Here is a 26659-nt window from a genome sequence, read left to right on the forward strand (position 1 = left end):
CAGGTTCCTCTGGGCACACTGGGACCCCCTCCTGGTAGCCCACGTCCAAACCTATGAGAGCTCGCCCGATCCCAGGGTAGAGCGTGTTAATCCTGACTCAAGGAATAGTACGTGGGGCCAAGGGCTCCTGCAGACCTGTTACTACGACGGTCGAAAATCAGGGGAAGGTGGGCGATGAGGACTATATAGGTGATAAAATTTCATAGAACTACAGATGAGCGCGAGCACGCACCGACACGCACAAATGCATGCATGCCAAACTGGTTGACCTGAGTAAGGTTTGTAATTCAGGTAATTGTATTGGATGAGTTAGTTGTCTTGTGCCGGGGTCAATTTCCTGGTTTTGATGATGTAGTATAGTTATGTAAGATGTTGAGGGAAGCTGGGTGGGTGACGGGTATATGGGACCTCTTTATGCTAATTTTACAACTTTTTTTTTTTTTTTTCTTTTGTGAGGAGATCAGCCCTGAGCTAACATCCGCCAATCCTCCTCTTTTTTTGCTGAGGAAGACGGCCCTGGGCTAACATCGGTGCCCATCTTCCTCCACTTTATATGGGACGCCGCCACAGCATGGCTTGCCAAGCAGTGCGTCGGTGCGCGCCCGGGATCCGAACCAGCGAACCCCGGGCCGCCGCAGCGGAGCGCACGCACCCAACCGCTTGCGCCACCGGGCCGGCCCTAATTTTACAACTTTTTGTGAATCTATAACTATTTCGAAATAAAAAGTGAACAACAACAACAAAACCGTAAGGGAAACTCCGCTGACCCCTCCCTACTCGGAGCCCGCCGAACACCTCACACTTCTGCCCTCGGCGACGCCTCTCCTGTTGGGGTAGGGCGGGGAGGGGTGTGGTGGGGCGGGGCTGCGCACGCGCAGTCCTGAAACCTCTGCCGCGTCGCCGGGAAGCCACGCTTGCGCAGTCGCGGCCCCCGGCCGCCGCGCCAGCCTCTCTCCGTGGCGGGGGACTCGGCTGCCTTGGCCCCTGCGCGCTGCCGTCTTTTCCGGCAGTTGGGGCGCTTCCTGTTGTCCTTGCCCGCAACGGCTCCTTGGCCCCTACCTCAAAGACCTTCACGGGTCCCCGCGCATTTTCTGGAGAACTGACTGCTGCCGCCGGAGCTTCGCCTGTCCCCGCTTCGCGACCGCTGGCCGGGCCGGCGTCTGAGGCTGTCCGCGGCCCCCAGCCCTGCCTCCCCCGGGGCTCTGGTGAGTGGCTTGCTGCCGCTGTTTTCTGTCCATCCCCGGTTTTTTCCTTCATCTCCTCTTCCCCCGACTCTTTTTGGGGCTCTACCCTCCCGCCGGCGCCCTCTTTCCTCTTTCCCCACCCTCTCGGTCCTTCGGCCGCTCTCTTGCTCTCCTGACAGTCCCCCTCGTCCCGGTTTCCAGAGGCTTCTTGTCGGGTCTCTGCCCGTTTCCCCCGTCCCAGGCTCCCCACCCTGGCCTTTCCCTTTCTTCGTGTGCAGCTGGGGCGGGGAGCCAGGCTCTTTTCTCCTGTACATGTTGTCAGCTTTGTCTGCTCGCTGCCACCGCTCGGTCCCCTCCGGGATCTCGGTCACTACCAATTTCCATCTCCTGTTCTTTTTTCTGGGGTCTGAGAACCTGAGAGCTGTTGTGTGAGGCAGAGATGTCGAAAACGAGGTGTGGTGCTTTTGAGTCTGCCCTCTTCCCCATGGTTAGTCTTAGGATACGGGGTTTCAGATCATCTTAAAAATCACAGGAGAATTTGGTGAGGACTCGTCTTTTAAGAAGAGAGTGGGAAAGGAAAGTCGGTAAGGACTTAGAGGAAAGTCCGTGTCGGAAAGTGTACAGAACGGCTAGTAGAACAGATTTACCAGTTGCACTTTGAATTGACTGCAAGACACGAAGAGAAGCTTTTGAAATGTACAGAGGAAGGTTGGAGTAAAGTAGACTCTGTGCTTTCTCTCGCTTTCAGCTCACCTTGGTTCTGAATTAGAATTAACCAGGCAGTAGATGTGGTTTCCCTAAACATAAAACCACCGCCACCACAGTAACAAGGCTCCACTCTCCACTCCAGACATTAGGTATCAGCTTCCTCATTAGAGGATGGGAACTTTGTCCTCCAACTCTGTATAGAAAACCGTTCCATGTCCCAGCCCTATCTCCATCACACATACATGTTCTTAACTCCTAGTCATGGACATAAAAAACGAGTGTTTTCCTAGTAAATCTTTTATAAGGTGCTTACTAAGTACATAGCATTGTGTGTAAGATGGGGGAAGGATATTAAAAAGAAGTTTAAGACAGGGTGCTTGCTTTCCAGTGGCTTACGGTTCAGTAGGAAAAGTTAAATATGTGACTCTTAAGGAATAGTCTTAGCTCCAGTGTTGAATTGGATTCATCATTGTCCAAATGAAAGGTATTGGATTGTCGGTCACAAAGAAGTAAAGATTTGGTGAGAGAAGGGGGTGTTTATGGAGATAACAGAGTACCATTGTAAATCCGGTCAACCAGGCATAACTATCTGTATTGAATAAAACTGGTTTTCATTTGATCTCCTTTTATGTTTGCAGTGCATACCCCGACTTATAAGGATCATATTCTTTTTGTTACATTTTTAAACTTTTAAGAATTTCTCACCTACCTGTTATTCCCTAATTCTGCAGAGTTGGAGAATGAAACAAATAGATGAAGGGCCTCCAATGGCCTGTAGGTCAGGGCATGAAGGCTTGAATTAGCAAAAGCAGGAGGGAAAGCCTTGTTTTATTAAAAGTACTTGGTTGAGGGCCAGCCCCGTGGCTTAGTGGTTAAGTGCGCGCGCTCCGCTACTGGCGGCCCAGTTCGGATCCCAGGCGTGCACCCATGCACCGCTTCTCCAGCCATGCTGAGGCCACGTCCCACATACAGCAACTAGAAGGGATGTGCAACTATGACATACAACTATCTACTGGGGCTTTGGGGGAAAAAAAGGAGGAGGATTGGCAATAGATGTTAGCTCAGAGCCGGTCTTCCTCAGCAAAAAGAGGAGGATTAGCATGGATGTTAGCTCAGGGCTGATCTTCCTCACACACACACAAAAAAGTACTTGGTTAACCCAGTAAGCCTATAAATTGCTATAGGGCAACAGTAGTTGTATCTTTTGATGAAAGGTTATTAGAATTAGGCTAACCCTTTTATGAGTGGAGGAGGAGGAGATTTTGAAGAAAAGTTAAAGGGAAGGACAGTGCAACCTTTGCCATTACGTTAGAAACTACGTGAAGATTGAAAACCATTCTGCTGGAAAATTTGTTGGCCTACTATATGAGCATCTTTGGGTGCACTTAATCTCCTGTTGATCTTTTTAAAAGTTTAGGAAGTCATGCCAGTGACTTAAATGGGTCAAAACTTTTACCCCCAAGTTTTTATATACCCATCAATATAAATATAGTTTTGTTCTTTAGCTTTGTTGACGACTGAAAAATCATTAACTTGCTCAACTTACATTTATTAACCACCTATTATATGGAAGGCCCTGTTTGTCTTAGGCTTAAACACTCTCTAGTTGTTGTATTTTTGTGTTGAAATAATTTCAGTTGTTAAAATGTAACTGCATATATATATATAAAGGGTCTCCAGAAATTTTCAGACAAGGGAGGAGTACAAAGCGCTCACTTGCTTCAGACTTGTTTTTAAATCTGGTTTTAAAATTTCTTCACCAAACTTAGAGTGCATGTGGTTTTCATTGTGGGTGGAGTGGGTACAGGCTGACAAATAAGGAACCACACCCAAACTTTATAAACCAAACAGAGGTTTTTAAAAAAATTCTTCTACTGATATCCTGAAAACATTTGAGTTTGCTTTGTATTAGAAACTTCCCCATAATAAATAACATTTCATAGTTATGTAGAGCTGGATACAATGTCTCGAATTTGTGATTACTGATCATTTTGGCACATCATGAAACAAAATGTTTGACTCTGAAGTAAAGCCTTGATTTTGAATCTCTGCTCTGAAGGGATTATTCTTTATGTGATTTTTCCCTTGAGTATCTTTTTATAAAATCGCTTAATGTTAAGTCTTTTTTCTTAATAATAAGTTTGCACATTCCTTAAAAGCTTTAGTTTAATCTACAAAACAATTTAGAAAACTGCTAAGTATTAAGGAGAGAATCTTAAGAAAACTTTTCATAAAATGCACTATCTTTGAAAATGGCCCTTTGCCCCTTCTAATTTTTACTCAGCTTTATATTCAGATGAAAAGAAAGACATAAAGACAGGTCATGTGGGAGGAAGGCGTGATAAGGGTAAAATATTGAGCATTATTGCTAATGCTGGAGCAGGTCAAGGTTGGTGAACAATCTGGCCAAGTGTGACAGTATAGGTTGATAAAAATACCTGGGGGAAAATGCGATTTAAATTTAGGGGGGAAAAAAATTCTATGAGCTATCTAAACCTTGTTGGTATTGGTTTTATCATATGTAAAACTGGGAGGTTAGGGTCCCTTGTTTTTAAGGTATCTTCCATCACTAAAATTATGATTCAGGTTTTTTCTTTGTAATATTGTTTCTGTCATAGGTCTTTGTTTTAACTTGTAAATTCAAATAGCAAACATTTATCAAATACCATAAGCTGTGTCAGAGTACATAGATACCTATAGATGAGTATTTTATTTTTTTACTTTTATTTATTTTTTAAATTTAATTAAATTTTCTTTTTTTTTTTTTTTTGTGAGGAAGAGTCGCCCTGAGCTAACATCTGTTGCCAGTCTTCCTCTTCTTTTTACTTGAGGAAGATTAGCCCTGAGCTGTCATCTGTGCCAGTCCTCCTCTATTTTATATGTGGGATGAGGCCTCAGCATGGCTGACGAGTGGTGTAGGTCCACAATGGGGGTCCGAACCTGGGCCACTGAAGCAGAGTGTGCTGAACTTAACCACTGCGCCATGGGGCCGGTCTAGATGAGCATTATAGAGTCATGGATTTTTTTTTTTAACTGTAGAAACTGTAAACTTAAAAGTTATTAATACCTTGATGGTAATAGTACATGCTCATAGAAGAAAATATAGAAGATGTGGAAAAGCATGAAAAAGAATAAAAAAATGATTTATTGTATTCTCACTCCCTAGTGTTAAGCCACTAATAACATTTTGATATATATCTTTCTAATAATTCTGTGCACATACTGTAAACACATAAAATTGAGATCATGGTATACATTCTGTTTTGTAACCTAGTCTTTTCACATAGATTGGAAACATTTCCCCTGACATTAAACATTTGAACATGTTTTAGTTGTTTGCATATTATTTCATTATAGGAGTTTTTCATAATTAATTAGTTTTGTTGTTGGATATTCAAGTTATTTTTAGTTTTCCTTTGTCATTACAATGCTGCATTGGACCCCCTTGTGTATGAATCCTTATGGGTCTTTGATTTCTTCAAGGTAAATTCCTAGATGGCAAAGAATTGAACTGTGTGTATATTATATATTCCTAATTTATGCATATGGTATTGTGATCTTGTTCTCTTCCTTTTTAAAAATACAACAGTATATTTTAAAGATATGTTCACGTTGCTTTTAGGTACAGGTAGAGTTGCTTCTGACTCCTGCATGGTATTTCTTCATATGTGTCCATAGAATAAAATAAAATAAAAATTATTTATTTCCTTGTTGAATCGCCTCCAACTTCCCAAAACACAAATGATGGCATAATGAACATCTCTGTAATACACATCCTTGTACCTATCCACTTAAGAGCCTGTGTGACAATTTCTCTAGGTCTTATACCTATGGATGGTATTTCTGGGTCATAGGACATTAATGTATACTTATTTTCACCGAACATTCTGTTTGTCTGGCTTTTTTTTACGTATTACAGTCATGTGTTGCTTAATGATGGGGATACATTCTGAAAAATGTGTTGTTAGGGGATTTCATCATTGTGTGAACATCATGGAGTGTACTTAAATAAACCTAGATAATATAGTCTACTATACACTTAGGCTATATGGAACTAAGCTTATGGGACCACCATCTTATGTGGTCTGTCATTGACTGAATTGTCGTTATGTGGTGCATGACTGTACTTGTTTGTCCTCCAGAAAACTTGTACCAATTTACATTCCTACCAATAGGGTAGGAGAATGCATAATTGGTGGATTCTAACTCCAAAGCTAATACGTCTTCTTTTCTTTGTTTCTAGCAGCCATGGCAATGACAGGCTCAACACCTTGCTCGTCCATGAGTAATCACACAAAGGAAAGGGTGACAATGACCAAAGTGACACTGGAGAATTTTTATAGTAACCTCATCGCTCAACATGAAGAACGAGAAATGAGGTAAAGATTTGACCAATTTGTTTGAGAAAATTGTTTCATGGTTTTGGCATTCATGTCTAGTATTGTAAAACACATTCATAATATCAATGAAAGGGGACAAGGATAGCAGCAGCAGTCATGTTATAGCCCATCACATTACAGTGAAGTGACAGTGTCATTGATTTCCAAAGCTCTTGCTATTAACTCACTTATTTCTACTACTAGTCAATAACACAAAATTCCATGGTAGTATAAAAAAATTAATTGGGCCAGATCCTTGGAGTTCATTGTGAAGGCAATATGATGTAATGGAAAAAGCAGGCCTTATGGAGTCAGACTTGGGTTTAAAATCCTGCCTTATTACTATTTAGTAGCTGTATGGGTCTGGAACAAGTTCCTTAGTCTTTCTGTGCATCAACTTTCCCATCTGGAAAATGAGGACAGTGCTGCTTGCCTTGCAGGATGTGTGTGAGTACCCACCATGGTGCTTCACACATAGATTACTATGTTAACCACTTAGTTAATGGTGGTAGTAGCAGCTATTGTTACTGATCTCATGTACACTATCCATGTAGTAACTCATAATTAAAATATTTTTTCCAACATTTTATTATTATATTATTATTATTATCTTTGTTTTGCAAAGAGTTTTTCCCAGTCTGTGTGTTTCCTCTTCATTTTTTTAACAGTGTCCTTAGATGAGCAGAAATTTTAAATTTTGATGAAATCTAATTTGGCGTTTTTTTCTTTTATAGTTATTGCATTCTGTGACTTCTAAGAAACCCAAGATATAAAGATATTTTCCTACGTTTTCTTCTGGAAGTTGTATAGGTTTAGTTTTTGCCTTTAGTTCTGTGATCTATCTCAAATTAATAAATGTGTGTGCCCTGAGGTGGGGGGTTGAGATTTTATTTTTTTTCTTATGGATGTCCAGTTATTTTAGCATCATTTGTTGCAAAGATTTTCTTTTCCCCTTTATATTGCTTTGGCAATTTTGTCAAAAATCAAATACCATGTAAGTGTCTATCTGTGTTTGGGTGCTCTGTTCTGTTTCATTGATCTATTTGTCCCTGTGCCAGTATCACACTGTCTTGATTACTGTAGCTTTGTGGTAAGTTTGAAGTCAGGTAGTGTAAATCCTCAGCTTTGTTGTTTCTTTTTTTTTAAGATTGCTTTGGATATTCTACGTTCTTTGCATTTCCATATAAATTTTAGAATTAGCTTGTCAATTTCTATAGAAAAGCCTGATAGAATTATGATTGTAATTGTATTGAATCTGTAGATCAGTTTAGGAGAGAAGTGACATCTTTTTTTGTTTTTTTTTGTGAGGAAGATCAGCCCTGAGCTAACATCCATGCTAATCCTCCTCTTTTTGCTGAGGAAGACTGGCTCTGAGCTAACATCTATTGCCAGTCCTCCTCCTTTTTTCCCCCAAAGCCCCAGTAGATAGTTGTATGTCATAGTTGCACATCCTTCTAGTTGCTGTATGTGGGATGCGGCCTCAGCATGGCCGGAGAAGCGGTGCGTCGGTGTGCACCCGGGACCCGAACCTGGGCCGCCAGCAGCGGAGCGTGCGCACTTAACCGCTAAGCCACCAGGCCGGCCCCAGAGAATTGACATCTTAACAATATTGAACCTTCTAATACATGAACCTGGTATATCTCTCCATTTTGTTAGGTGGTCTTTAATTTTTCTCAGCAGTGTTTTGTAGTTTTTAGTGTGGAGGTCCTACATGTCTTTTGTTCATCTGTTCCTAATATTTTGGGGTTTTTTTGATGCTATTGTAAATAGGTATTTAGAATTTTTCATTTCCCAGTTGTTTGCTGCTAGCATATAGAAATGTAACTGAATTTTGTATATTGACCTTATATCCTGCGACTTGCTAATTTACGTATTCTAGTAGCTTTTTTGTAGATTCCTTAGGATTTTCTATGTAAACAGTCATGTCATTATTTAAATAGAGAATTTTGCTTCTTCCTTTCCAATCTATACACCCTTTCTTTCTTTTCCTTGCCTTATTGCATTGGCTGGGATTTCGGGTACAATGTTGAATATAAGTGGTGGAACTAGGCATCTTTGTTTTGTTCCTGATTTAAGGGAGAAAGCACTCACGATTTCACTGTTAGTTATGATGTTAGCTGTAGGTTTTTTCAAAGATGCCCTTTATAGGTTGGGGAAGTTTCCTTATGTTCTTATTTGGCTGAGAGTTTTTATCATGAGTGGGTGTTGAGTTTTATCAAATGCTTTTTCTGCGTCTTTGAAATGATGATATTGTTTTTCTCCTTTATTCATTTAATATGGTGAATTACATGGACTGATTTTTTTTTTTTTATTGATGTTTTAATGGTTTCTAACATTGTGAAATTTTGGGTTGTACATTTTTGTTTGTCCATCACCCCATATATGACTCCCTTCACCCCTTGTGCCCACCCCCCACCCCCACTTCCCGGGTAACCACAGCATGGACTGATTTTTGAATGTTAAAATAACCTTACATTCCTGGGGTAAAACCTTCTTGGTCATAATGTATTATTCTTTCTAAGTTGCTGAATTCAATATGCTAATATTTTGGTAAGGATTTTTGCAACCACGTTCTTCATGAGGATATAAATCATAATTTACATGGGATATATGATTTGACCTTAAATATGCAGATCTGTGTGAGGAATAGTAAATTATTTTATAGCTAGTGGTGGCTAGCTGCTCTTCAGTGGAACAGATAAGTGCCTGCACAGTGCTCTTTGTTAGGATCATAGGAAATCCAAAGATAAATTTGCCCAGTATATCTCTAGGCATGTGAAACCTGTTGGAGATAATTATTTTCAAACGCAGCCACTCTCTTGAAATCAGAGCTTCTGGTGTTGTAGTTATAAAGCAAATACTTATGAGTTCTGATTAAGTTACTTGGTTTATTTGGTAATAGTCAGTTGGTTTTTAATCCTCCTGACTCAGCCCGGTGGATGATCATTGATATATATTACATTCTCCAGGAACAAGATGATGTATGGTTTTATTTACATTATTAATAAATGTTACATTGTGATTTACACTTAAGATTGCACCCAAAAATGGGTTGAAATCAGTGCTGTTTTTTGTTTTGAATTCTTAAGATGTAAAGACTTTCCAAAAGCTTTGGTGGTTTTGCTTTTCTTAAAGACCAAATTAATCAAAAGACAGATAGTAAGAAGAGAATGTTAGGCTTTAAGGGGTTAGAATGTTAGTTTTTGGTAATTTTTGTTGTTATCAAATCACCATTATTTTTCATTTAAAAAAAGCAGTAGATACTTGGATCTTTTCAGAATCAGTATTTCCTTGTTAATCTTTTTTGTTTAGTGCCCTCTTTTTTTGGACATGTGTTGGTATTTGCTTTGGGGTTTGTTACAATTTGTTAAGACTGTTAGGTTTTATTATTCCTAGAAAATTAAAAAATTAAAAAAGAAAAACAGTGACTGGCAGGAGTTACTGCACTAGTAACTAAACTAAAATTAGAACTGTCAGAAATGGATTTTCAAGCTTTTTGATGTTATGGGGGGAGATGTCATAGAACCTTGATGAATAAGCAGAGTTTTAATGGTATGAGACAATCGATGATCAAGAAACATTTTATTATGAGTATATGGCTAATATATGATGAGTGGTTTGAAATAATAAGTATTGGGCTAGTAAATTTTGAAATCAGGCTGTAATACAAATTTTCATTTTATATGTGCCTCATCTGAATGCCTTTTAAATCTCTAGTACGTCTCCCACTTACATGCAACTTTTGCACTGTTCCATTTATAGAAGAGCACTAGGTTATATTTGAAACAAAGGACTTTGTTTCTGCAGGGGGAGATGAGACCAAAGCCTAGAGGTAGAAGAAAGAATGAAAATCATTTTGGAATTGTTTCTCGTATAAAAGTAGAATATGAGAAAATTGGGCAGTCTCACAGAAACACTACAGCAAGTTCTACAGATTCGTTTAAAAACAATTAACCCCCCTGAGTCTAGTGCGCATCACATGTTGTTGCAGAATGCCTGTTTGATGGTCTCCTGTTAATGCTACTGGTAGATTATAAACCGACTGCATTTGATAGTGCAAGTTCATCTTCTTTATTTAATCTGTGTTTTGCCTTTGTTGGTGGCCTCTTTGGTAAGCTTCTCTAGGAACAGAAATTCTTCTATTCTCTCTCCTGTGTGATCTAGGTACCCAGTAGGTGTTGATAATTGCCTAGTTATTCTCAAAAAATTAATGTTTTGGATAATTTATAGCAGTCTGAAATCAAAACTCAGGAAACTGGCACTTCCTCTTACAAAATAGTCTGTGTTGTTTGTGTTCTTCATGAATACTATTTTGGTGGATTAATTAAAGCCACAAAAACCTAATTTAATGGGTAATAATGATATGCTTCTCCTGCTCCTCTGTTCCCAAATCAAATAAGAACTTTCCTACATTTTACCTTCTGAGAACCAGCATGTTGTGCTCCTCCTCTTGGATATTCTTACCACATTTTCCTAACTGTGTCTGCATTTAGTCTAATCTGATAAGGAATTGCAATGTGTGATTATTATTAGTGAGCAAGTGTCAGTTTTATTTATGCCCCAGGGATGGGTAAGTCTGGACCTTCTGATGGTATTCACTCACTAGATAACAGTGAAACCAAAGTAATTTGTTGAGATTTTAAAAAAATTCTGTGTAACATTCATTTTTAGGATATTTCTTGAGAATTTTCTCAATTTTGATCATGGAGATAACAACCACTGTTTATTGCTATCCTGTTTTTCCTGGTTTTAAATGTCTCATCAAGGGAAATTAGAAATATTGTCTCCTCAGCTCTCTTGTAGAGTGGAATAGCCCTTTCCTCCCATCCCTGCTACATCTGAATCAAGCTGTGCTGGGAGGCGAGCCTAAATTAGGCTTAGAAAAGGGGATTAATTACAAGTAGTAGTCATGAATGTGTCTGCACATTGTTACCCATTCTCACCTTTTTTATATTATTTATTTTTTTTGAGGAAGATTGGCCCTGAGCTAGCATCTGTTGCCAATCTTCCTCTTTTTCTTTTTTCTCCCCAAAGCCCCAATACATAGTTGTATATCCTAGTTATAGGTCCTTTTGGTTCTTTGTGGGATGCTGCCTCAGCATGGCTTGATGAGTGGTAAGTAGGTCTGCGCCCAGGATCCGAACTGGCGACCCCCGGGCTGCCGAAGTGGAATGAGAGAACTTAACCACTATGCCACCAGGCTGGTCCCATTCTCACCTTTTTTAAAAAAAATTTAGCAACATACATTTTAAAAAGTTGCTGTGTACAAAGCACTATTCTTAGTGGAGAAGTAGGATTCAGATGTGGTTCCTGCCTTCAGAAGAACTTACCATCTCATATGGGACGTGGGCTTACACGCCAAGAAATGGAGCTCCTAGAAGGCTTTGCTGGGCTAGGTTGGGTATGGCCTCTAAGTGTGAACGTGGCCTGTCCCTCTCCCAGGGTTCTGGTCTGGAACATTGGAGTTGAGTGGAAGAGGGGCTTCACCAAAGGCTGGAGTGTTAGCTCACCTGGTGCGGTGACCAGAGACATGCCAGTGGAGGGTCCTGCTTTTCTTTTACATTATGAGCACTTTTAAACACACACATAGATAGAAAGACGGATACAGTGAACACCCATATGTTCATCCCTCAGATTCACTAATTATCAAGACTTTGCTAAATTTTTTTCATACCATTTTATATTTTCTTGCTATTGTGTTTTAAAGCAAATTTCAAACTGTCATTTTAATCCTATGTACTTCAGTATGCATCTCCAAAAATATGGCCATTTTCTTGTATAACCACAATGCCACCATGAATCTAACAACGTTAACAGTAGTTCCTTGGTATCATCTCACAGAGGATGTCACTTGGAAGACTCATTTTCGGCGGTGCTTGCCGTTTTTGGTGTCTTCACGGTTTTGTTTTTTTTTTTTAGGTGAGGAAGATTGGCCCTGAGCTAACACATCTGTTGCCAGTCTTCCTCTTTTTTGCTGAGGAAGATTGGCTCTGAGCTAACATCTGTGCCCATCTTCCTCTATTTTGTATGTGGGACGCCACCACAGCATAGCTTGACGCGCGGTGTGTTGGTCCGCGCCCGTAATTCAAACTTGCGAACCCTGGGCCACCGAAGTGGAGTGCGTGAACTTAACCACTACACCGCTGGGCGAGCCCCATCTTCAAGGTTTTTGTTGACTCGGTTCCAATAAATCATTACCGTGGGTAATTCTGCATGATAGGCTTTTTCTGGATGCTTTCTTTAACGGAAGAATCTGAGTGTGTTTAAGGAGTTGATACTGGTAACTTTACTCTCAGGCAGGTATTCCACTGAAACCAGTTTAATTACACTTGTGATAAAGCTGTGGAAAACTTCTCAGTTTGAATTTTGATTTAAAATATAGTCAGAAGGAGCTGTCTCTGTGACACACAGTATAAAAGCATATTGGACTTCTACCCCAGTCTGGTGTGGTTATTCAAAAAAAAAATATATACATGGGCCGGCCCTGTGGTGTAGCAGTTAAGTTCACATGCTCCGCTTTGGCAGCCAGGGGTTTGCAGATTTGGAACCCTGGGCGTGGACCTATGCATTGCTTGTCAAAGCCATGCTATGGCAGCGTCCCAGTATAAAGTGGAGGAAGATGGGCACGGATGTTAGCCCAGGGCCAATTGTCCTCAGCAGAAAAGAGGAGGATTGGCAACAGGTGTTAGCTCAGGGCTGATCTTCCTCAAAAAAAAAAATATATATATATGTATATAGTCAGAAGGTATGATGGTGTTTGATACTCGAGACACAAAAAGAGCCGATCATAGTTGAGTTTTTATAGTTTTTGCCGTGCTGTTATGCTTTGATTCTTCTTACTCTTCCCTACTTCAACTATTTAACCACTGAAATGGAATCAATTTACACTCCTGAAACTACCAACAATACAGCCTTCTCCCTCCAATACATTGTGCACCCAATATGTGTGCATATCCCAACATATTCTGGGAACTAGGAGAAGAAGAGTGGGCAGACTGGGAGCCATGTAGATGCTTTCTTCTTTCCATCAGGGTCAGAGTAGATCTTTCACTTCCTGAGAGTTTAGACACAAATTCTTTATTTATTGTCTGATCCTGTGGATTTGTAATATTGATTTCTAACAGTATATTCACTGTAACTAAATGCTTTTATTGCAATAAATATTCGTTGACCAAATTAAAACCCATTATCTTCCCATGCTTCTCTCTCTGTGTTTCCTGTCTTGGTTAGTGGCATCGTTATCCTATCACACCAGAAAGTCCGAGACTTTTCCCCTGACGCCTGCTACCAGTTGGTCATCTTTGCAGTAGCTCTGTTCACTTCATTCTAGGTTTCCAGCCCCAGTTCCAGATCTTTACCGCACATCTGAATCATTATGATTGCTTTGAATTTGCCTCAGTCCCTGTCAGTTGCTTTCCCTGCCAGTCCATCAGCTCCTTCCTGCTGGCTGCCATTCCAAAATAGAAACCTCCTCGCACCACTCTGTTGCGCGCAAGCCTGTTAGCCTCTGCAGACTAGGAGCCAGCCTTCTTAGTGTGGCGTTTGAAGTGCTGTGTGCCTCAGCTGCCCTGGACTACATGCCGATGCTTCATGGGCCCCGTACTTTTATTATTCTCTGCGCTGCTCACATTGCCTGTTATCTGGAATGCTGATAAGTGATACAGAAGAGAGTCTAGCCCATGTGCTTTCATTTATTATACTGAATAGATAAAGATTGTGTGGAATTGGTTGTAAGGAAGTTTTGCTTGTTTCTTTTAGTTTTATCAAATCAGCGTGAGACTGTAGATCAAAAGTATTCTTGGATGCAGTTTCTAAAGTTCAGTACTCCAAGGATTTGGAGTCTTAATAGCAGTGCTAGTCACCTTTTCGATCATTTTCTCCCCTTGAATCTCCAAATTCTGCGTTTACCTTTGTTGTTTATTACTCTTTGCTTATGGCAGGGAGGAGGAGGAAGATGTGAAAATAAAGGAAGTAGGTCTCGGAGAAGGAGAGAAACACCCTGATATAAGAGGTTATCAAACACCAGCTGTTTTGTGGTTTGTTAAGGAGGAAATACTACCAAAAAAAAACAAAAGAGAGAGAACTTTTCATTTCGAAATAAGATTCTCTGTTACATTAACATCTTATACAATCTTTTTCAAAATGTAGAACTAACAAAGGGTGGGAATCTTTTCACTCGTCTTGGTAACTGTAATTTGTTGTTTTAATGAGGCATTTTGAGATTTACTTCTTTTTATTATTTAAAAAAATAATTATGTTTGTATGGACTTTTCAGAAAGTTATTATTCAAATGTTATTTCACATCTTTATTTATTTATTTTTAGACAAAAGAAGTTAGAAAAAGTCATGGAAGAAGAAGGCTTAAAAGATGAAGAGGTAATTAATATTGGAAAATTTTTCCTTGAAGCCCAGCATGGCAGATCACATCTTGTCCAGCAAGTTGTTAGCCTTGGTGCACAGAGGAAGGGTTTTGGCTCAGTGACAGAGGAACTTATGAGGGCTGGTGCACTTCTGGATTTAGGTATTCGTGCAGAGGGAAAAGTTAATTATTAAGTACCCGGGAGAGGAAGACTTTCATAGGCATAGTTATAATAAATTAATTAGATTTAGAATTCCAGAAAAGGAAGAGATGAAATCAAATTAAAATTTAAAAAAGCAAAATATAGTATACTTACAGAATTATCTGAAAAGGCTCCATAGAAGTGGGGCAGATTTCTGAAATCATCAAAGTAAAATATTTCTCAAATCAGCCCTTTCCCCCAATGCCCACTGATGTGGTAGGAGAACTATCGTTAACAAACTGTGCAAGGAACTTAAATGGCAGTGGAATGCTTTCAAAAATAGGAATGAATCACAGAACCCAGGAAAATGGTGAAAAATACCTAAGACTTGTAGGGATAATAGAAAGTTAGAGCATAAAATGAACTGCAGTGTGTAAAAAACCTGGAGGGAAATTTTAGAAAACACACTTTTATTTCATATAAAAAAAGTTAAAGGAAAATGTTGTTGATTGTTTATCCTTCCTTAGAAAAGTGAGAATAGTGCATTGCTGAAGTAGGTTAGTCCGAGTCCTCAGATGAGGCACCCATCTGTTCAGTGGGATTTGGTTATTGCGTCTGAAGGCTGGGAAGAGAGAAGTGACCTCTTAATGGTCCTTCTGTGGTGCTTCCGTGTGTGAAAAGATGATGCTTAGTCTGGTGTGGCCCTGCTTTCCAGATGGGTCAAATCACAAATATGACTTTCTTGCAGAGTTTCAGAGTTTCAACTTCTCCCCTTCCCACTACTCCGCTTTTATTTAACCATTAGAAACGACTCAGGAGATCAGCACATGCTCGGAAGGAAACAGAGTTTCTTCGTTTGAAGAGAACAAGACTTGGATTGGAAGATTTTGAATCCTTAAAAGTAATAGGCAGAGGAGCATTTGGTGAGGTAAAAAGCCACAGCTACTTAGCAAATACAAAATACCACAGAACTTGGAAGCTTCTAACATACCGTGAGCTCACGATTGTTAATATAGCTGAAATATGGGCTGGGTGGGTCAAGCATGCCAGCCCCGTGTCTTAACTGCTCTGTCTGCCTTCCTTCTCTCTTTCTTCCCTTCTCCACTGTCCCAGATCTCTGATTCTTCTTCTGTTTTTTGCCAGAGATGATGTTGAGTCTTTAAGTATTGATCTAGAGGGAGAGTTGAAAGGTAGAAGGAAATTTTTATTTATTATTTACTGACTGCTTCTCTCCTATAATCATGACAATAACTCATTTTATAGATGATGAAATTAAGACTCAGAGGGGATATATATAATGTTCCAGTGTCACGCAACCATTGGGCAGTGGTACAGGAGTTGGGCCAAGGTTTTCTTGATCTGAAAGCTCTTGCTTTTGCTAGTACCACACGGTGTCTCCATGAGCAAACAACGTATCTCCACCCTTTATTTCTTCCCACCAGATTGGTACAGCTCTAAAAAGATGGCATTAGGAGACAGAATATATAGAAATGAGTTATATAGATGGTGGTAGAGAGTTGAAAGCATTTGCAACTCTGTCCCAGCTGGTCTTGCACATGCACCCTGCTCAGTCACAAGAGGAACCTGTTGGAGAGGGTTTGAATGAGCCTATGCAAGGTCATCGCCATTAATGGAAAAAAACGCAAAGTGGATGACCTACTGATGCAATAGTTTCCTTATCTTTTTATAAAAGGAGCAACGTATTATTAAAAACCAGTACCTAGGGGAAATGTGAGTACATATTCAAAGGCACTGGTGCAATATTAAATTGATCCCTCAGTCTTTAGAATCCCTGTTGGCCCCTTGAGAGAGGGAAAGGTAGAGTAGTGCCTCTAAAAGAGTTTTCTGTTCAGTGAGGAAGGGGCGTGGGACTCAATTGGGAAAAACATGAAGAAAGGTGCCGGGAGAAGCAGACAGACGTATCTGGGGAGAGGAGGAGGAGGATGTGCAGGGAATCGCCAAGAAGTTTTTCTTTGGAGGTGTAGACCATTAATTTTCTTTTCATCGTAAAATTATCGTTCTCTCTAAAAACATTGGAAAATAAGAAAGAGAAAGGAAAACTACATAAACTCCCATTTCCCTAAATATATATTTTAGGCTTTTTTCCTTCCACACATTTTTCCTATGTGTGAACTTTTGCTATTGTTTTAAACATTGTTGTAATCATTTCCTTAGGTTTTCTGAGCTGACTGGATGACATGTGCCATGGGTGTAATGAGTCCTTAAGCTTGATAGTGAGGGTTTTAAATTAGATTGGTTTGTTCAGCTAGAGAGCCAAAGCTGTTCAGATATGGAGACACTTGAGGATGTTTCTAGCACTGACTTCATTGTGTGTAATATATCCATTTTGGAATATTGAAAGGCATTTTCTTCTGCTTTGTTATTGCTAATTGCTTATATTAAAATTGTAATACTTTTTCAGTTTAAATATTCCTATAACACATGAACACATGAGCTGGGCCTTGTGAACTTTTGACTTGGCATTTCTTTTATAACTTTTAGGTGCGGCTTGTTCAGAAGAAAGATACAGGGCATGTGTATGCAATGAAAATACTCCGCAAAGCAGATATGCTTGAAAAAGAGCAGGTAAAGCAGGTGTAGCAGTTACTTTAGTCAGCTTAGGAATTGTTTGTTTCCTAAAACTGTTCTTTTTGCTTAGTTGAAATGTGTATTCTTACTACAGTTTTCTTTAGCTCTGTCACATGTGAATATACGTATAATGCTACTTTTCTTTCCCCAACAAAGAAGCGGTTACATACATTTTAAAAGTACAAATAATGCCTGTACGTTATGTGCAGTCTTCTCAAAGTTGAAAGCCTATTAGAGAAGCATCTGCTGTTTGTGTCTCCCAGTTGATCACAACGTGTTCTTGTCATGAGGAGCTTTTTCCGGAAGTCATACTTGCTGTGGTAGTGTGTTCCTTACTGAATGCTGAGAGAGGGAAATTGTATATAGACCTTAGAACTGAGGCTTAGGAATTAGCATTTGGAATTTCCAATCTAAAATGTATCTTAATATGCTTCATTCTGTACACTCAAACTCAAGTTGGGTCTTCTGAGTAGTCCATCACTACCTAAAAGAGACCAGTCTTCTTTCTGAATGAATTTGAAAACATATAATGCAAATGGCAGAGCAATGCAAATTCTCCTTTAATGATTAAGAACACTTTCTAAAACCTGAGCCTACTTTGCAAATAGATTTATAAGATGGATAAGTACTTTATGCAAAATTAGTAAGATTTTAAGTATTGGACAGTGTATTAAAAACAAAATGCAGACTTTCTTTAAATCTAGTTTAATTTAGCTGGTTGCTTAAGAACAGATTGTAGTGGGTGACTCCTGCAAATATCCTGTGAAAGATCAGGAGGGCAAAGAGAGGCCTGTGGCCAGGAGAGCTCCAGATGTAGAGCACAAGAGCGGGGATGGAGACTGGCCCCGCACCCAATCCTCTGCCTCTTGAGAGGAGGTGTATAATCACTCAGGCTTCTCTGCCCTTCATTTAAGTGCCAGCTCAAAATTAGGAATTTTTATTTTCTCCTTAATTTTCATACGCTACCCAGAAGCTTTAGATTCCCAGGAATTTCGGTTGACAGTATCAAATACCCTGGCAGTAAACCTTCAGACACTATAGTTTATGCTAACACCAGCCTTATTCAAAATGCACAACAGCCCTATTTGTGTATTATCTAAAAATTAGTGTCTGGTCTTGGTGTAGGCACTGAAATAGTTTTGGTTAATCTTGAAAAGGAAAATGTAAAACCATATTGATTAGACAGTATATTTTGTATTTCACAAATAAGTTTTATTTTTACTAGACATATTTCCTATACTTTTAACCAAGGCTCAAGACCTTTATCAAATAATTAGCATTCAGAATAAAATTGTAAAGAGAAGTACACACCATGACTTTTACTTATTCATCCTTCATAGCATGGGCCGTTTGCCCAGCATGGTAGCAGAGGATGACCCAACCATATTGTGTAAAAACATTTTCTCAAATATTGTTCCTTCTTCAAAATCAATTCCTAAAATTTTTCTACACGAAAGTAAAGGAAATGTCTGTTAGAATTAGGATTTTAAATGCATTAAATTCATTGTTAGCTTACCTTGCTGATGGACTCAACTCCCTAGGTTTGATCTCAGTGTGGTCTAGTTAAAGTTTCTGGCCACAGAGCTCTGCCTGGGTCAGCCGTCTTGAAGAAGCCTGCAGCAGGTTCATGCTAGGTGCGAGTGGAAGTAGACCAGTACAAATCAGTCACTTTGGCTAGGGCTGACAAAGTTTAGATTCAGAGGCTCACTTTTTGTAGCTATAGGTGCCTTATCCAGAGGAAAAGTTTTTTGTTTGCTTTTACTAAACTGAACAGGAATTAAAGCTACCCACTGAGAGTTCAGGTTGTTATTCTGTCCCACAGGGTGGAAATTTCTGCTACCTGGAAAATAAATTTTAAAGGATAAGAGACCAGCATTTAGCTGCTTTCTTCACGTATCTCTTCCAGTGCAAAAGGAAAACCTCCAATTGTGATGCCAGTGTAGTCTTAGGATGGAGCAGAAGACTGACTTTATGTCTGCTTTCCTAGTGCCCGGGATAGCAACTAGCACATAATTCCCCATGCCATTAAATATTTATGGAACAGGGAAGGGGAACCTCTGGTGTGGGCTGCACCTCTGGCTCTTCCCTCCCTTACCCTGTATGCGCCTGGCTCCACTCCTAGATCTTGAGGTTCCTGGCTGCTGTTTCAGCTCCAGGAGAGAAAGGCAAGGTGTGCTCACGGTGACTGTAGCTTTCCTCTGGACAAATCAGGGAATGTTGCAGTCGCCATTCTGTCTTCTAAGGTGAGTGACAAGTGGTAAGATTAGTGTGCTTTTCTCTGGCTCCCTGCGGTAGATAGAGGCCTTAACAGGAGCCAGGGGAAGCAGAGGCAGGTGAAGGCTGCCTTGTACAGTCTTCGTGTCTGGTAATGACTGGATCATAGCTACGGCTGCAGTTCAGCAAGTGGCATTAGTATTTCCCAAAAGCTTTGCTTCTGTATTAAAGCCAAGTAAAGGCAGATGCATTATTCAGCTTCTTCATGATTTCATAGCACTATTCCTTATCACCCTTAGCTTCCATTTTTCCCACCCTCATACTGTAAGTAGAGATGTAAAAATGTAAGTTTTATGCCACATTGAGGCTATTTAAAAATATACCAAAGAAAAATTTTAGTAGAGACTGAAAACTCAAATATGTATACTCAAATGCCTTCAGGCCCATGGGAGTTAGCATGCAAGAATGGGGCAGTGTAGGTGTAAGACAGGAGAGAGGGGTGGGGTTCTGTGTCCATATGGAAGAGAAAGTGCCTGGCTTTCAATAAAGACATTCCAATAAAACAAACAAGCATGCAGAACATTGTATCAAACAAGACAACAACCACGGGCTGAGTTTGCCAACAGAAGTACCAATTTGTGAACCTTGTTACATCCTCACCTCTGCCCATACTGTAGAACTCAAGCCCTGTAGTGGGTGTAAAGACCAAAACCTCTGTTAAGGACTGGACTGGGTCTTAATAAATTTAGACCTCATTCAACCCGGCTTTGCATCTTGTGACATTTGTATAAGAGGAGAGGGGGCAGGATTTGATAATATGCAGCAGTGTTTTGATGACTATTATTTATTTAAAGTAGATAAGGTAAATTTGATAATAAAACATTTTAATGAAGTAATTCTACCAGTTCTCCCAAACCTTCGGCAACTTGATCTCCTTAGCTAGATGTTTCAGTAAAAGTAGAAAACTGGAAATGTCATAAATTTGAATCTATAACTTTTCTTAGGTCTTCTTATATTTTAATTCAGTAAGAATTGATTGAGTACACATTCTAGAATTGTCAGCCAGGGCACCATCATCACAGATATCATTGCAGACATGAACAGGACTTGTTGAGAGAGTCTCATCTTGAGGACTTATTTTTATCGTAAAAGATTATTAGAACAAAAGATATGCAAAAGAATGGTAATTCTAACTAATCAGAGGTTCAATTTATAGCACTGTTACAGTTGCCGTTTGCATTCAGACCATTCATTTTGCCATTTTTAAAGCCTTTCATCATTGAAGTTTTTATCACTGAACACCTTCAAGTCAAATGTTGTCAATTTTGAGTTAGCAGGTTTGCCTAAGTATAAATTAGATCTTTTGCATCACCACAATTTGTTACTCAAAACAGTATTTAAATTGTTTAAACAAATATTCAGTCTCAGAGCAAGGCTTGTCATTAATCAAATGCATATACCTCCAGGTTGGCCACATTCGTGCGGAGCGTGACATTCTAGTGGAGGCAGACAGTTTGTGGGTTGTGAAAATGTTCTATAGTTTTCAGGATAAGCTAAACCTCTACCTAATCATGGAGTTCCTGCCTGGAGGTAATTACTTGACGATGAAAGGTCATTTTTCCTTTTTGTTCTGTGGTTTCTCTTTCACATCAATTAACCCTCCTTTCTACTTTTAATCGTGCTCACAAAGTTGCTTTCTGTATCTTTTTTAGGTCTGTAAAGGAGGTCAGTAACCTGTCTTGTGCTGAGGTGCCTTTCCACAATTCTTAGTGCTGTGAAAGTAACCTTCTCATTCATTCTCATGATTTCAGATGGTCATTTCTTTCTTTCTTTTCTTTTTCTTTTTAAATGTATAGGAATAAGACTAGGGACTCTGCCTGCTCTCCTGTCAGTGGGAATCATGTATAGTCAGTTACCCAAGTGACAAAATTGAAGCTATGATGTTCTTTTGCTTCAACGTTTTTGTTTCTTTTTCTATAACTTATATTAATAAGGAATGGATTTCTCATTACCTATATTAGTAGCCAGAATTGTGTCTCATTTCTGAGATTTCAAGTTTTATGTAACTCAGCATGTGCATCTCCTAAGCACAGCTGCAAAGAAAACCTAGATCAGAATATACCATCTGTTCTGGGAACACAGTCTGTTTCCCAGTGAGCGGATGAACCGTGAGCAAACATTGGTGGGAAAAAAAGAAAACTTTTTCTTTTTTGTTTCTATAGCAAAGCAAATATAATTGTGGCGTAATATTTTGATCTTGTGACAACCTTTAGTTTAGATCTAGGGTCATCAATAATTTTTTATTAACAATTGATGGAAGTTAGAAAAAAGTCTGTCTAGTAGAATGAGGAGAAACTTTTTAACATTTAAATACTAGTTCTTAATTAGGAGTTAGAACCAGCTCAGTCACCAGCCCCTTGACATGTGTCTCCTCAAACCTTACATGCACCATCTTCCATAGCTTCTCATGTCTCCTGGACCCTGCCCTTTGCACTCGGTGGAGCTGGCCTGCCGAGCCATATACCATCTGGCCTGAGCTCTCTGAACATCTGGGCAAGCTCGCACAGGTGAGGCCATTGGCTGCTCTCCTGGGCCACAGCGCTAAGACCACACAGCTACCTTAGAGCCGGCCTGAGTGCACCACCCCTGTGACTCTGGTGTGCCTCCAGATTGAATATGTGGCTTCCAGGAATGATTATAGAATCATATTTTTCAAGTCTTGAGTCAAAACAGAGAGCATTTTAATAAATGGTTTAGTGTTTGCCTGAAGGTAAAGTACCCACTTTTCTCTAAGAATACAAAAATTACCCCAAAATTACAAATGAAATGAAATTCAAAAAGAAGCATGAGGCTCTACTAAAATCAGAGGTTTCTTTCTCTTTTCCTTGTTTTCTAACATAAACGGCTTTATATGAAATCTAAACTGAATCTTTCCTATTTCTCTTAGCTTTAAACTACTTACACATATTTTCTTTGCTTTGCTTTTGTCTAACCATTGAGTTAGGATCAGAATTTTTTTTCACCATTTTATGTTGCTGGTATTAAGCAGAAATAATAAATTTTGACTCTGCAGAAAACTAAGGAGGTTACCTTTTAACTGCTAAAATACTGGTATTGTGTTGTAAAAGTTGCATAAAGTATCTTGGTGTGTATTTAAATACCTGTAACAAAACACTGGAGAGAAAAACCCCACTGATCTTGGGAGGTGTCCAGTGTGCGCTTTTGGGAGGCAGCTGTCACACATTCCAGTATGTAGCATTGTCACTTCCTTTGTAGCTTTCGTTGACTAACCCTTTTCTACCTAAATCCCACCTTTTTATTTGCTTATATTCTAGTGTTTTGTGAATAGAAATCGGAGAGCTTGTTTTTAGCCTTCCCAAATGTTGACGTTTTTGTTTGGCACGTCAGCCTCCCTCTACAATGGCAGTACGACCTGTGTGACAGCCCTTTGGTTCTAGGTGTAGAGATGTTTGCAGATATTTGTACAGACAAAGTAAAAAGTAAAATAGTCTTTTTTCCACAACCAAAAAATTATCCTAAACAAATTTACTTTTTTTTTTTTTTTTCTTTTAGCGTGAGAGAAATTTCCTTTTTCTCTCCAGAGTAAATTGGAAATCACAGCTTAGTGGTCAGCATCAGTTAGGTTAGGTGAAAGTGCTTTGCTCTTCGTGACTGTGAATTTTACCTTTTAAGTGTTAGAAACTACTTAGCGTTTCCACCCATATTGGCAGTGTGGGTCACTCTCTGGAGCTGTTTAGCATTGCCTTATATTGGCAGATAGGGAAGACATATTTGAAAATTTGAAAACTGGCACTTATTCGTGTGTTGTTTTGTGTGTGTGTGTATGTGTGTGTGGTGGGTTTGTATCTTGTTTCCAGGGGACATGATGACCCTATTGATGAAAAAAGACACCCTGACGGAAGAAGAGACTCAGTTTTATATAGCAGAAACAGTGTTAGCCATAGACTCCATTCACCAGCTTGGATTCATCCATAGAGACATCAAACCAGACAACCTTCTCCTGGACAGCAAGGTACTGGGGGGGTAGTGGCATGACCAGTGTGTATTTACGGATCTGAGCAGCCTCTGCTTTAACACCTGTATTGCTTGTGGTAATCACAGTAGGGGAGCCGTGAACTACCTTGTATATTTTTCTCTTTTTTTACAGGTAAGTTTGTTGTTACTTCCTTTCTCTGAAAGGCTTATGATTCTGTAATTTGAATGTTCCTCTTAAAAACAAAGGACATTTTTGAAAATGATTCAGAGTAAAATTGATTTAGGTTATTTTGTAATAAAGCCAAAGATAATCATCTTCTCTTAGCGTATAATTGACTATCCTAATGCAGCACCTGTGGAGAAGCTCTCTCTTGCTCAGCCTCATCAGTTGAGGAGGAATCTAGCCAAGAACCAGGAAGTGAGGAAAAACGACAACAATCTGTCACAAAGTTCAGGTTCCAAATCAAATGCCCTCTGCTTAAAGAAGAGTCCTGCTCAACCTCTTTAATGGCTTCTTCTTCTTTTTTTTTTTTTTGGTGAGGAAGATCAGCCCTGAGCTAACATCCATGCCAATCCTCCTCTTTTTGCTGAGGAAGACCGGCCCTGGGCTAACATCCGTGCCCATCTTCCTCCACTTTATGTGAGACGCCACCACAGCATGGCCTGGCAAGTGGTGCGTCGGTGTGCACCTGGGATCCAAACCTGGGCCGCCAGCAGCAGAGCGCTCGCACTTAACCACCACGCCAGGGGCTGGCCCGTTTAATGACTTCTTTATATTTGTCTTTCGACATGCACATGAGCTTAGTTCCTTGGTTCTTAAGCTCACAGCAAATTAGAAGAGAATCCTTGTGTTGCTACACTGCTGGATACCCCTTGGCAAGTCTCTCCACCATCTGGACCTTACTTATCTATAAAGTGAATATATGTATTGATCCAGAGAAGCTCCAAAGTCCCTTCCAGCTCTAAAATTCTAGAATGTTCTATTCTGCTACACAGGATTGTTTTGACTGAATTTTTCTTTTAAGTGGAAAAGTAAATTTAATTCCTAGGGTATTTTTCTTTCTTGCTGTCTTTTGATGACATTCTTGCCATTTTGAAAAACCTGAAGTTTTGATTTACTTTCTTTGAAAACCTTTATCTTTCTATTTCAAGAGATTGGGAGCTTTGTCAGAGAATTTCTTTTGGTTAATAGCTTTTTTTTTCATTATAAGAATAATGCACATACATAATAGAGAATTTGAACAATACAGAGAGTTATAAAGAAGAAAAATAGAGACCTGGTGGCGTAGTGGTTAAATTTGCACACTTTGCTTTGGTGGCCCGGGGTTCGCAGGTTCGGATCCCTGGTGTGGACCCCTGGTGTGGACCTATGCACCACTCATCAAGCCATGCTGTGGCAGCATCCCACATACAAAATAAAGGAGGATGGGCACAGATTTTTGCTCAGGGCCAATCTTCCTCAGCAAAAAAAGAAGAAGAAAAATACCTATAATCTCATTCTTCAAAGATAACCACTGTTTTGGTATAATAGCTTCAATATCTTTTCTATTTGTGTCAATAATTTATATACAGTTAGAATCCTAAAAGTAAATAGCTTGGTATTCTGCTTTTAAAATGTTGATGTATATGACATTGAGTCATTAAGTTCAGATACATTTTCAATAAAGCACTGGCTCTGCTTCATGTGGTCAGATGCCCTGGTCATGTACCCCAGGTGTATCATTGCTGGCTTAGTTGTACCCTGTAGTCTAGGTTCAGGTCCAGCAAACATATTGAAGGCCAAGAACTTGACTCAATCTAGCTGAGGAGTGGGGAACCCTGTTAGGTGTAGATTTGTACATATGCTAGCCCACACTTGTAGAAAAATGTTCTCACAAGTGAGCTCATTTATGTGTTCAGCTATATAGATTGCAGAAATGAAAACGTAGAAGTTTTGAGTTCCTGCTGTACGCTCAGAATAAAGCTACAGAATTCCCTGACAATCTAGGCTTGAATAGCATTGGCTCTAGGCACTGCTTTTTAAGACACACTTCTTTCTTAGAAGTATCCAGGTAAAACATGCAATTATGAGAACTGTAAATTAAACTCTGTTGCTTAGTTTGTGGAACAAGTTATTTACAAATCTGAAAAAAAAGATACCAGGTTAGTAGGCTCAAAGCTGTCTTTGGCAGTTTACCTTGTTGCACACACACATGCACGCACACACGCACATACACACACACACACTCACACATAGCAAATCTAATGGGATTTCTTTAAAAACAAAACAAAATAATACCTGACCCACCTGAGCAGAGCTTCTGTAACCTTGTACCCTGGGAAGTTTGTATGTTAAGCCCTGAGGATGTCCTGAAGGAAGATGGGGTCATGGAAAGACCACAGATGTTGAAGTCATTGAGGCTCAAACCTTGGCCACACTATTTCTAATTGTGTGACCTTGAGCAGTATAGATCATCGGGATTCTCTCCTCTATTTTTGGTTTTACTTCCTTATCTACTTAAAATTTCACCACCCCAGAAACACCTACCTCTTCCTTAGGGCTGGTTATGTGCCAAGCACCAGGTTAGGAGCCTTAACATGCATTAATTCTCATCATTCCTGCCAGGAAGATACCATTATCCCCATTTTCCAGATGAGATCAGGGTGTTGGAGAGGTTAGATGTAATCCTGGTCTGGGGAGAAAGAATATGGATTGATTTCTGGCTTTGGTTCTGCTGTTTCACCAGCAAGCCATTTAATGACTTGGAGTCTGTGAAGTGTGGCTTAAGAGTTAGAAATGAAACAACATATTTAAAGCATGGTGCCTGGCTCATAGGAGGTATGAGTTTTCCTTCAAGAGAGTGATAAAGTTAGAGACTTATGATTGGAATACAGTTTGACAACATTTATCAAGAACTGCGTTGGGCCAGCCCCGTGGCTTAGCGGTTAAGTGCGCGTGCTCTGCTACTGGTGGCCTGGGTTCGGATCCCGGGCGCACACCAACACACTGCTTCTCCGGCCATGCTGAGGCCGCGTCCCACATACAGCAACTAGAAGGATGTGCAGCTATGACATACAACTATCCACTGGGGCTTTGGGGGGAAAAAAA

At 39.8% G+C, this 26659-nt stretch overlaps 1 protein-coding gene across 2 annotated transcripts in view; it reads left to right on the plus strand.

Moving 5' to 3' along the window:
- Window positions 1–949: 949 nt before the first annotated feature.
- Window positions 950–26659, plus strand: part of STK38 (serine/threonine kinase 38) — a 38946-nt gene continuing 13236 nt past the window's right edge. The window contains exons 1-7 of one of the 2 annotated variants that reach the window (XM_058554490.1): window positions 950–1205; window positions 6136–6271; window positions 14596–14647; window positions 15578–15700; window positions 17275–17358; window positions 21042–21165; window positions 23454–23608. In XM_058554490.1, coding sequence (XP_058410473.1) covers window positions 6141–6271; window positions 14596–14647; window positions 15578–15700; window positions 17275–17358; window positions 21042–21165; window positions 23454–23608 — 669 coding nt within the window. In that variant the 5' untranslated portion in view covers window positions 950–1205; window positions 6136–6140. The remainder of the gene's footprint in view (window positions 1206–6135; window positions 6272–14595; window positions 14648–15577; window positions 15701–17274; window positions 17359–21041; window positions 21166–23453; window positions 23609–26659) is intronic. The other variant, XM_058554489.1, reaches the window with a different exon arrangement.

The sequence above is a fragment of the Diceros bicornis genome, chromosome 14 (genome assembly GCF_020826845.1).
Source record: "Diceros bicornis minor isolate mBicDic1 chromosome 14, mDicBic1.mat.cur, whole genome shotgun sequence".
Classification (NCBI taxonomy): domain Eukaryota; kingdom Metazoa; phylum Chordata; class Mammalia; order Perissodactyla; family Rhinocerotidae; genus Diceros; species Diceros bicornis.